The sequence below is a fragment of the Daphnia pulex genome, chromosome 2, assembly GCF_021134715.1.
Source record: "Daphnia pulex isolate KAP4 chromosome 2, ASM2113471v1".
NCBI classification, from domain to species: Eukaryota; Metazoa; Arthropoda; class Branchiopoda; order Diplostraca; family Daphniidae; genus Daphnia; species Daphnia pulex.
The window spans coordinates 11,495,072-11,506,255 of record NC_060018.1 but is presented as its reverse complement, the minus strand read 5'-3'; the positions used below and the strand labels follow the sequence as shown (position 1 = coordinate 11,506,255).

At 35.6% G+C, this 11,184-nt stretch overlaps 1 protein-coding gene and 2 long non-coding RNA genes across 4 annotated transcripts; 2 read left to right on the top strand and 1 right to left on the bottom strand.

The window, feature by feature from the left end:
• Nucleotides 1–565: 565 nt before the first annotated feature.
• Nucleotides 566–2,309, top strand: LOC124205568. The gene is made up of 5 exons (XM_046603017.1): nucleotides 566–790; nucleotides 861–1,067; nucleotides 1,137–1,356; nucleotides 1,433–1,745; nucleotides 1,822–2,309. The coding sequence occupies exons 1-4, from the start codon at nucleotides 629–631 to the stop codon at nucleotides 1,615–1,617; spliced, it is 774 nt and encodes a 257-aa protein (XP_046458973.1). The 5' UTR covers nucleotides 566–628; the 3' UTR covers nucleotides 1,618–1,745; nucleotides 1,822–2,309.
• Nucleotides 2,310–5,779: 3,470 nt separating this feature from the next.
• Nucleotides 5,780–7,945, bottom strand: LOC124202252. The gene is made up of 4 exons (XR_006878024.1): nucleotides 7,371–7,945; nucleotides 6,802–6,843; nucleotides 6,444–6,725; nucleotides 5,780–6,374 (listed from the first exon to the last, which is right to left on the bottom strand). It is a non-coding gene; the product is annotated as an uncharacterized LOC124202252 (long non-coding RNA).
• Nucleotides 7,946–8,004: 59 nt separating this feature from the next.
• On the top strand, nucleotides 8,005–9,433 carry LOC124202243. Of its 2 annotated transcripts, XR_006878021.1 has the most exons (5): nucleotides 8,005–8,129; nucleotides 8,217–8,594; nucleotides 8,658–8,822; nucleotides 8,885–9,081; nucleotides 9,149–9,419. It is a non-coding gene; the product is annotated as an uncharacterized LOC124202243 (long non-coding RNA). The 2 variants fall into 2 exon arrangements; XR_006878020.1 differs by lacking the exon at nucleotides 8,005–8,129 and having other exon boundaries at nucleotides 8,136–8,594; nucleotides 9,149–9,433.
• Nucleotides 9,434–11,184: the final 1,751 nt, after the last annotated feature.

Sequence of the window (11,184 nt, the reverse complement as noted above, 5' to 3'; positions counted from 1 at the left end):
CTCTTTTTTCCTACATTTCTAATTTTACGTCCGCTCTAGAATGTTTCATATTTTGAGTTGAAATCATTTGTTTCAGTTTTATCAAATATTATTCAATAGTTCGGTTTAAAAAGGAGAGAGAACGTATTACACAATAAAGAAAAATTTCAAACATTGAGTGCAATTTTATACTATTTGTAACATTTGATTGATTAAATTGTAATTGTGATTCTCCCTTACATTGAAATACCTAAATAAATCCTTTAAAAGAATCATATTTAGCAACAGGCAGTTGACAATACCAAGTAACAAAATATGTTGTCGGCTGCTTGTTGCGCGCATATACTTTCTCTCACTTCGCGCGCATAATAGTGTTGAGGCGTGCATTTCCCCCATGCCATGCGCGCATTTTAGTGTTTTTACGCGCATTTTCCCTTCGTCCTGCGCGCATTTTAGTGTGGTCGCGCGCAAAATTCCGGAAAATTTTGACGCGCATTTTAGTTTTTTACGCGCAAGAAAAATTCCGCGCATATTAGTAGCCGCGCAAAGCGCAGGCGCGCACGCGCATTTTAGTTACACCCTGTTACTGGTCATTGATCTTTAAGATTCCCTGAACTTCTCCAAATCATTTTGGACAATTTGTCTACGTATGATTGATAGAGACAGGAAGGAAGTTGAAGCGAGTGTCAAATTTCCTACACAATCCATTCCTTCTATCCTGAAAGATTTTTCTCAAAAAGTTACTCGGTATGCGTTTGAGTTGGTAAACCAACAGATGAAATTGTCTAAAACTGGATACAGCATCATTGAAGTAATTGTTTTATTTTTCATTAATTTTTACCTTACACATAATGTTACGAATATTTTTGTTTTTGATTTAGACAGATTCATCATTCCAGATTACTTCTGGAACGAGTAATTATTGCATTTCTCGTGACTTGTCACGTTGTTCTTGCACGTTTTTTGCTAACTATCGCCTTCCGTGTCGTCATTTGCTATTCATATGTGTTGAAGAAAATTTGACTCTTTCTTCTAATTGCTATGATGCGTGCAGGAACCAATGTTCATCAAATGAAGAATCGTTTGAGGTATCTAATTAGTTTTTATCTGAATTTTTCAATATTTATTTATGTTTTTTTATTATTATTTTATTTTAGGTTCCTAAGGATGGCAATACGGTTTCACCTATATCTGTTTTTGTTAAACAGCGACACGGAAAAGTCGTAACTAGAGAATATATGTGGAATGCCGCCAATAAGTTATCAAAGGAATGGTGCAATGCCGTTCAAGACCTTCCACTTCCAGCATTCCAGGGTCAAATGAACCTCATGAATAAAATGCTTTCTGGAGCAAAGAATTGTCATGTTGTTTCGTTCGGTACGTGTTTTTCACACCCTTCATCATCATTTTCATTTTGTTGTTAATTTTATGTTTCTTTTATTTAAATTTCAAGATATGAGTAATGGCGCATCTGTCGACGTATCTGATGATGTCACAGAACAATTAACTCCCTCTACATCTAAATCATCGACTGTTAGTCGGAAGGGTAAAGCTTTGAAAAAGAAGTCATTAGATGATTCCGCATCGACATCTGTAACCTCTCCTCCCAATAAAAAAATTGTGTTCCGAGTACGTTGAAACAGTTGCCGTTGCCTTACCAAAAGCGCTATGCTGGTCGTCCTCGCACATCAAAGGCGAGACATTTTGCTGCCTACACTAAAGCTCCGAAATCTTTTTTGGCCAAAAATACTACAGAAAAAAATAAAGTAATATTTTTTGTTTCTATTAGTTAGTTTTATGTATTTTTTTCTAATGTAATTTTTTCTCATTACGTTTTTTCAGTGTTTTTGTCTTGGATTATTGGTTTTGAGAAGGTATCTCTTATTATAGATTTTGGAAGGAAGATTAAAGAAGAAGAAATCATTAGCATACCCGACAGTGTCAGCAATGCAATCATTGAAAAAATCAAGCAATGCAATCTTTCCTTGTAGTTTATGCAAGAGAAATATTGAAAAAAACAAATCTTCTGTTGGTTGTGATTCTTGTCTCCAATGGTATCATATGGATTGTGAAAAGTTGAGTCGAGTTCCAAATTCCGAGAATTATTTTTGCAAGACTTGCCGTAAATGATCTTTTACTCAATAGGCCTAAGTCATGCGAGTTTCAATTTCCAAAATATTTTTTTGCAAGACTTGCCGTAAACGTAAATGATCTTCTCTTTACACAATAAGTCCTGCCTTTTCCTTTTTATGCCATTTTTTTCCTACGTTTTTGTACTTTCCAAATCAGACCAAATAAATTTTTGGTGTTTCCTTTCTTAGAAAAGATAATGAGGTGTTATGTTTATTTCTGCTTCATCACCTTTTTCCAATTAATTTCATCGCCCTAATTCTTTCCTAGAATTCCACCCCCCCCATAATCATAATTCTCCTTATTTCCCTTCCTTTTCTTTTTTCAACTGTGCTTTCCTTAAAGTCATTAGGCTACCTTTCTTCATTTTTTGGAAATAAAGGACGTTTCTAGTGCAATGCTTTATTTCTGTTTTAGTTTTCTTTATTCAGTGTTTCACTTCTTCTCAATTTGTTTGGTTGTCTGTCTGTCTGTGTGATTTTAATTTTCCGTTAATATGGAGCACAAAACTGTTCGCAAGTGTGTTGAACGATAATTATCTCGTTTACTTCCTTTGGATTGTGACGTCATCGACATGGGAGACAATGAGTAGCCCTAAATATATATAATTATTATTATTGTACACCTTTTTTAAAAATTCTAAATACTTTTTTTCTTTAAGAATAAATTTGGTTGGACGTTTTGTATCATCGTATGCTCAAGTGTGGCTTCCTTCCAGAGTTGAACTTAAAAAATTCATTTTTGTTGATGTTAATGGTGTCACATTTGCATCCACTGCTATTTGCCACAAATATTTTCAATTTGTTCACGATAATCTTGAGGTATAATCTTTTTTTTAAATTATTTTATTCTAACTGATATCATCCATCTAATGTTTAATTTTTTAGATAAATTCCATTTATCGTATCTCTGGATTTTCCACTTTAGGCTACCGAGACCAACTTAATTTTCCTTGTAAATCAAATATTCAGTTATTGTTTAGCAGTCTCACTCGAGTAAGTTACGTTAATATTTGTTCAAAAAATCAATTTCTCATAACTCCTTAAAATTTCTTATAGTGTGTTCCCGTTTCAGTAACTGATGGCGATGTTCTTTTTGATTACCCTTATCTTGGTTACAATTTTTATTTCATCTTATCTTTAAAGTCCCGTTATGTTGAAATTGGAGAAATTTTTGGTAAGCTAATATTTTTTTTAAATATATAGTTCGCAACCTTTGTTTGCTTTCATTTTCTTTCTATTCACTTTCCTTAGATTTGTTTGGTTTAATTTCTGCCGTGAACGAAGATGGCTCTATCTTAGTAAAGCATCCTGGTTTTCACGAGGATAATGTTAGTTTTTTATTTTCTTTGTTATTTTTTAATTTTTAATTTTTGTTTTTCATATCAGGTATTGATCTTTGGTCATCCAGAAATTGTTGATCATTTATTCAGTTGCAACGGATGTCAGCCAGTCCCACGTGATTGTCTTATCAAAATTTGTGGTGTTAAGCTTATCACTAAAGATACTATTCTTTTGGCTGTTCTTTGTGAAGATTGCCATGTTGAAATTCTTTCAAGTTAAAATTGGATTATTGTTTTAATTTTTGAATATGAAGTATTAAAAAATCATGAATGATCCCAACCATCATGTATTCCCCTTTTAAATCTTTATCAATAAAGAAATTCAAATGGTTTCTCTCCCAGTGTCGTTTTTCAAACAAACTAATGATAAATTTTTTTTATAAACGTTTGTTCCGTCAATTTCGTTTACTCATTTAAAAACAATTTAACTTTATAATCAGATTCCACAATAAATATAATTGTATAGCAAACACTTTCCCGGCCCTTTTATTATGTTTTTCATCTTAAGTTTTTCTAAATTCCCAATATTTTTCTACCTAATTGCATTGCTTCTAATAATCAATATGAATGAATCTATTTCTTTATAATTATATCTTTTCCAACGCCCTATGCTATGTCGTCATTTTCCACTTACTGCACTTATTGTGTTATTTTTCAGCAGAAATTCTCTGATTCTCATCATATGAAAAAATCTCGAAATATATTTTCGAACTTAAACATTTTTCTTTTAGTTGTTATTACCTTAAAAGTTAATGAATGTTTTTTTTAGAAAATGAGTCAAGTTTTTAGTCCAGTTTATTTACCGATAGCGAATTATTCTACCATTTTTTATAGAAGATCGATTTCCGTTGCAAGAAAAATTTTTTTCGCAAGATATTTTTTTCCAAGAAAGGATCGTTACTCTTTTTTTCCTTTGAATTAATAAGTGACGAAATTCTATTGTAGGAAAACGTTTATTTATTGGTTCATGGGAATATATATTTTTTTTGTTAGTATAGTTTGATTCTTCATTGAGAATAGTCATTTTACAAGATTCGTCGCAAGAAATTGTAGGTGTGGGAGGAACACAGCGAAATGCTGTTCAATCACGTCAATTTCAATGCGATTTCAAAGGGGAAGAGGGTGTAATACCATCGCAGCATTTCGTATGTTATCAACTATTCCAGCAGTAACTTATTTAGCTAGGAGTAACGTTTGCTTGTATATGGAAGTAGACAAAAAGGAAACGTGTTCTTTTTTCTTAAGGTTGAGTCCTTTATTTGCTGGTGTAGTCATAGCTACAGGTTGTCGTTTTTACTCATCTGATGTTATTGAACAGAAAGGAGTTTCTCTTCGTGTTGTTTTGCCTGACTCTAGTAGTATCCGTTCTGAACCACCGGAAGAAAAAATGTTCGCTGCCATCTACAAGAAGGTCCGCTTGGATAGTTCCCCTCCTGATTTTACTGGAAATGTCCACTTCATGCTCAATCGAGATAAATATCAATCTGTTATGACGTATGCCCTTGTTGAAAACGCAAAGGAGGAATTTGACCTGACACTACGTCCGTGGCAGAAAATGGTCGTCAAGAGATTGTGACAGTGTGACAACAGTGTGACCGCAAAATTTTATGGGTCTTTGATTACGATGGAAATACGGGGATGACGAGACTTGGCCATTATTTGATGATGAAGAAAAACTACCAGATTTTGTTTCCTGGAAGCACACACAACTTGTGCTCAATGCTCAATCCGTTTGCGGCAGGATTCGTTTTTGATTGCTCGTGCAACGCCTTCACCTCAAGTGGAATCAAACAAATGAATGAACTGTACGAATTATTAGAGCAGCTCAAAAATAGATTTGTTGTTAGCGGAAAATATCAAGGTTCAATGAAAATCCCAATATCAAATAAAGTAATCGTATTTGGAAATCAAGTTCCAATTTTGGAACGTTTGAGTTTGGACCGTTGGGATTTTTTTCGCACGAGATTGGGGTATGTTTTTTTTAAAATTGAATACGTGAAGAAATACTAATATTCTGATTTATATTTAGACATGTTGGTATTAATGGTACCGGATTGGAAGACTATTTCTACCAGTGCTCCGTGGACCGTGAAAATAAATTTAGCGGATTGAAGCCTTGTCACAAGCTGCCCAGTACGAAAGGCGACGCAGATGCAATTACTGAGTACGTTGAAAATTATCACATCAGAAAAAATCTTAGATTGATTGGTAGCAACAAACTGGCCTTTCCTCACGGTAATATTCATGCTGGAATTATAAATCGTCTCTTCCGAGAAGAAAGATACGAAGATTGTGTTGCGTATATTTCTGAGCATGAGTGTCTGAAAGACAGTATTATAACAATTAACAGTTTGCATTAATTTCTTAAGATGTGAGCAATAAAAATATCTTTAATTTTTTTTTTGCTTGTCCCTCAATCTTCTCCCTTGGAAATGGAACAATTTTAAGTTTTAAACAATCATTTTTAAAATGGTACTACACGTTGGACAAATTCTGCTCCAAGTGTGACGAGGTCTGAAACAAAATTGCAGCCCAATGGAAAATGTCCCAATGCAACACCCAATGCAACACCCAATGTTTACTTTAGCGCCGAAAAGGCGTCCTCGTGCGAAACTATCTCTAGATTTTTCTCCGTCAACAACTGTAGACAAATTTTTTTTTGGTATCAACACTGTTTTTGTTTGTTATTTTTACGTTACGTACGTGTAAATTCCTGACGAGAATCAATTTTTCGCTGAAAGCTATTCGCCCGTCAATTTTAGCATCTCCGCCATTCACATTATCGCCGGTAATGTAAATTACATTATCGCCGGTAATATGTTTATTTCCCGATACGCACGTGATGGTGAAAATCATTCCTTTGTTGCCCTTACACAATTTCGACTCTGCGAGGAGATCGTGGCTGTCTGCGTCTACTTACGCTCTGTAGACAACCAAAAAGAGAAAGGTTACTAAAAATTAAACGAAAATGGAAGGTTTCTAGGTTACTCACCAAACGGACGATGTTTCCTGCCCTTTTGAGCGCTTCGACTGCAGCTGAATAGGTAACGTTCACCACCAACACATCGTTCACTTTCAAGATGACGTCGTTGATCTTCATTCGTTCGACGATAGCAGCCGCACCGCCCGTGATGATCTTCGTCAGAATGATGGCTTGATCTTCGCAGATGTGCTGCTTGTCAGGTCCACCCGAGATGATGAATCCCAAACCAGAGCTGACTCTCTCGATAATAATTTCCTCGTAATCCCCGTCCGATCCATGGCATCTGTTCGCCTGTGTGAAAAAAAAAGAAAATTAAATTTTCAATTATTACATTATTTAATTATTATTTATGCGTTATTATACTCACATGCTTATCCACTACCAAACCGGGCGACAGGTGAGATTGAATCTGTGAAAGACAAGAGGAAATTCATCATTAGTCAAAACAACATTTGGTTCAACAATTATAAATCAAGAAAATGCATTGCTAATGAGCTTCGTAGATAATGTGACAGGTTGAAATTTACTGCAAAAGAGGGTAAAAAAAACCAACTGTTTCCCACACGTTATTCAGCTGATTAATTTAACTGTCACAGGAGCGGTGGAGAACTGGCACGCAAGTGTTTACAGTGAAGTTGTAGTGCGACTGTTTCTCAACTGTGACTTTTCTCTACAAGCATTAAGAATCCAATATTGTCACAGTGCAAGGTAAACATTTTCTGTTTTGCTAGGAAACAATGCCATTAAATGTTGATGATGGGGTGTGAGATAGAGGTAATCACGGAACACAACCCAAAATAACCAACTGACACCGACTGAAATTTCCCACACGACATAGTGAGGGTGAGGGTAGACGAAAGTCTGTTATTTTAATTTTAACATCAGCCGATAGGGAAATTTCCCGAATAAAACAGAGAGGAAACGACAAAAACTTACGGCATAGTTCACAGACTAGTAAGCTATTTCCACTTTCGCCACCAATCGTTCTTGGCCATCTTGACACATGAATAGCAGAAAGACGGCGTCGATAGATTTAAAAAACAAGGCCTGACTAAATTGAATTTTTATTTTTCACTTTCCTCCTAACTTTTTTTTTAATGAAACGCCTTTCCAATCACAAGCGCAACACTATTACGCAATTTTTTATAAAAAAAATTTGAATTTTTATGCTGAGGCAAAACTACCATCAAGTATCAACGTAAAAAATGTAATCCGACCAGAGACTAGAAACTTTTTGGTTGCTGCGTAGCTGCCAACACACGTAAAACGAACACATCCACCAAACTGTGTGTTATCTAATTGGTAATTGCATGGGGGTGGCCCTTTTCCGGTCTGGACACCTGTACTGCCGTGTGCCGCTCTCTTATGGAATTTATTTTTTATTTTTTCCTTTTCAATAGCTACGACAAAACACACACACTCTGAGAATTTTTGGTAAATATTGTGAATGTCACGTTGTACACTCTAGCTACTCCGCGCTGGTGTAAGACTTCAAATTGCTAGATACTAGCTACGCCTCGGGCTACGACGTCGGCGGACACTCTAGCTACTCCGCGCTGGGTGTAAGACTTCAAATTGCTAGATACTAGCTACGCCTCGGGCTATGACGTCGGCGGACGCTCTAGCTACTCCGCGCTGGTGTAAGACTTCAAATTGCTAGATACTAGTTACGCCTCGGGCTACGACTTTTGCTTGGTACGCCATCTATCTGCCGTTTATTTTAATTTGACTTTTGCCTCTTGTACGCCATCTATCTGTCTTTATTTTGTTTCGTGGCAATAGTCAACGGTTTGTTTATTGCAACGAAATGTCTTGGCAATAGCCATTTCAGACGAGTTCGTCACGAAAACAGAGGACTAGTAAGCTTTCGTGGCAATAGACAAAGTGATCTTAATAGACACGAAACGATATTTTCCGATTTCGTGGCATTAGTGAGTCAAGTCTGTCGCGTCACGAAAAGGCTTTCGTGGCAATAGATTTAACCAATCCGAAACCCAAATATTTGTACTTTGGTCAAGAAAAAAAAAGAGAAATTTTGACATTGGTCTTCACTTGCCCACGATATTCCAGTAATGCAGTACCCTTAACCGAAAAAGAATCATCATAATATCACACGTGTAGTATTCTAGTAGAGAATCTATTGAATGCCATACACTTTAGGTAAATTTTGGGTTTTACAATGAAAAATTTGTTTGATTTTCATAATGATTTTATTTTTATTAGATTCGACCAAATGTTCTCGGATAACGAACTTCGGCTAGCAACAATAACCAATCCCATTTTTAAGCTCTCATGGCTAGAAAAAGAAGAAGATATGGAACGTGCAATAAAGAGTTTGCTAACTTGTTAATTTAAGCGTCTTCAGGGCATCCAGCAACAGCCTTCTTCGTAAGAACATCTAAAATTAAAAGATGAAGCCATAAATTAATCTACTATATATTCATTTACAGCTCAGGTGAAATCAGTGATGGAAGTTCATCGTCTTTTTCTGGCCCAAGTCCAGAAAAACAACGAAAAAGAATTATTTTGTTTCTATCTCGAAGAAAATAACCAAGAAAAGATCTGATGAAGAGATTGAAAACTACCTCAATTTTTGTGACAGCTTAGATTAATTAGAAGACTATCCAATTATCCAACAAATGTATTAGTAAGTCGTATACTAGTTAATTCTAATTGACACTAATGTAATGAAAATTATTTGTATTCTTTTTCAGACGTTACAATGTTACACTCCCATCATCGGCATCAGTTGAAAGACTTTTCAGCCAAAGAGGTCTGATTTTCTCTCCAAGACGTTTGAATTTGACTGACATACACTTCGAGATGTTACTGTTCTTAAAAGTAAACAACAACATTGTCAAAGACTGGTGAGATTGTGATGTAATGAATGACACACTTAAAATTAATCATAATTGTTTTTCACTTTTGTCTATTTGTCTTATGATTACCTCTTCTCTTGATTAACTTGACAAATAAAAACAACTGGTGTGAAACTGAAACTTTATTTCTTAATAATTTACAGTTCATTAAAAAGTACAAACAATTTCAATTATACACTATTCTATTGATTATTGAATGTATGACAGTATGATGCTATTTTTGGTATACTTATTACTTTTTAAAAAGAAAGAAAAAAAACAGACAGAACATTTGATTTTGTTTTTAAGTTGACGTTTGGAAATTAGAACGAAAAAGTAGCAAACATATAAAAAAAGTACTAATTTTTACCACTAGGTGTCGCACTGAAATAAGCGAAAAAATGTAAGCGCCGCACAACTAAACGACAGTTGAGCGGACGCTTTTTTTCCATTTCCACCCCGCGCACCTTTTTCTCTGTTAAACAGAGAAATCACGCGCTTATGAGGGGGCTACAACCCGGCGAGGGTGGAAATGGGGGGGGGGAGAACGAACCAAAAAATTAATTCGGTTTTTAATTCCCAAATATGAAGTTCAATATGATGCGAAAAATCTGAAAATGAAGACTGTTGTTCAGCTTGTGAAGCTCTTCATTTCAGAGTTTTTCGCGTCTTCCTACCTTAATTCTTTCGTACTTATCCCCCTTCAAAGTACCCTACTTTGCATGGAGCTCTATAGAGTGTTCCCAAACTTAGGGATCCATTTTAACCCTACACTCTCCTTGATAAGAAAAATCTGAAAAAAATTCAGCTTAATGCTAACTATAATAACTACGGCCAAAATTGGATTTTTTGGGAACACCGAGAAAAAACGCATTCCCCCATAAGGTTCTCTCGCGCGCGCTCGGGCGTTCCCAACTTCGGGTAGTTACTGTATTTATTTGTAATGAATATTTCAACGAAAAATCTCCGTTTATACTTTGTCATTAAAAGGAATGACTGACCCGTGTAGTCAGAGCCTCCAGCGGGTGCCCCAATTTATTTTCAAGAATTAGCAGACAAAACTACTAGCAGACGACAGTGCGTGCGTAGACCTCTACCTTTATAGACCAAGGTCTGAATGAAGGCTTTGGGTTAATGGGTAAAGATGTGTGGATTAGAAAGTTATGATAAAATAAGAACGAGGAAAAAGTAAAAGGGGGTAAAATGTAGGAACTGAGTACAAAAATATTTGTCGGGTCGTTGTCTGTCGTTAAAACGAGATAGAAATCCGGAAAAATCGAATGAATTCGTCCATATTACGAAATTGTAGGGATAGTTAAACCCACTCAATATGAAAGGAAACCTCTCTCGAATCTTAAAAGGATAGATTATGGCCCACTTTCTTATCGGCATTCTCCTTTTTAAGTTCGTAACCTATATCGGTCCCGTCCTTTTCTTCGCGTATGTTTCCCTCAAGATCCGCTATGTAAGCAGACGCTTAGCGCAAAGGATGCAAGCCTTGCTATCTCGCTCCACACTTAAAACAAATAATATTGAATCTTTATATATACTATATTAATCTCCATGTCGTACATAAAAACCGAAAAACGTAAGCAATAAATTTGAAAAGACCCTTAGGTTTTTTATTTCCGACGTGCTTCGTATCACTCTAAGAAAAAAAGCGCCGTATTATTGAACGGTGGATGGCTTTTGGGCTTGGCTTTTGGCTTTTGTGGATTGGCTTTTGGGGTCGTTACTAAAAGATTTGCTTTTCGGACACTATCGTATTTTATTTTGAGGGAATTCTCTTCAACAATTCTTTTCAACAACTCTCTTCAACAATTGCATTTTTTTTGTCATCATTTATTTCCAATTAGTTCTTTTTTTAGGGGGAGGGGTAAGGAAGAGAAAGG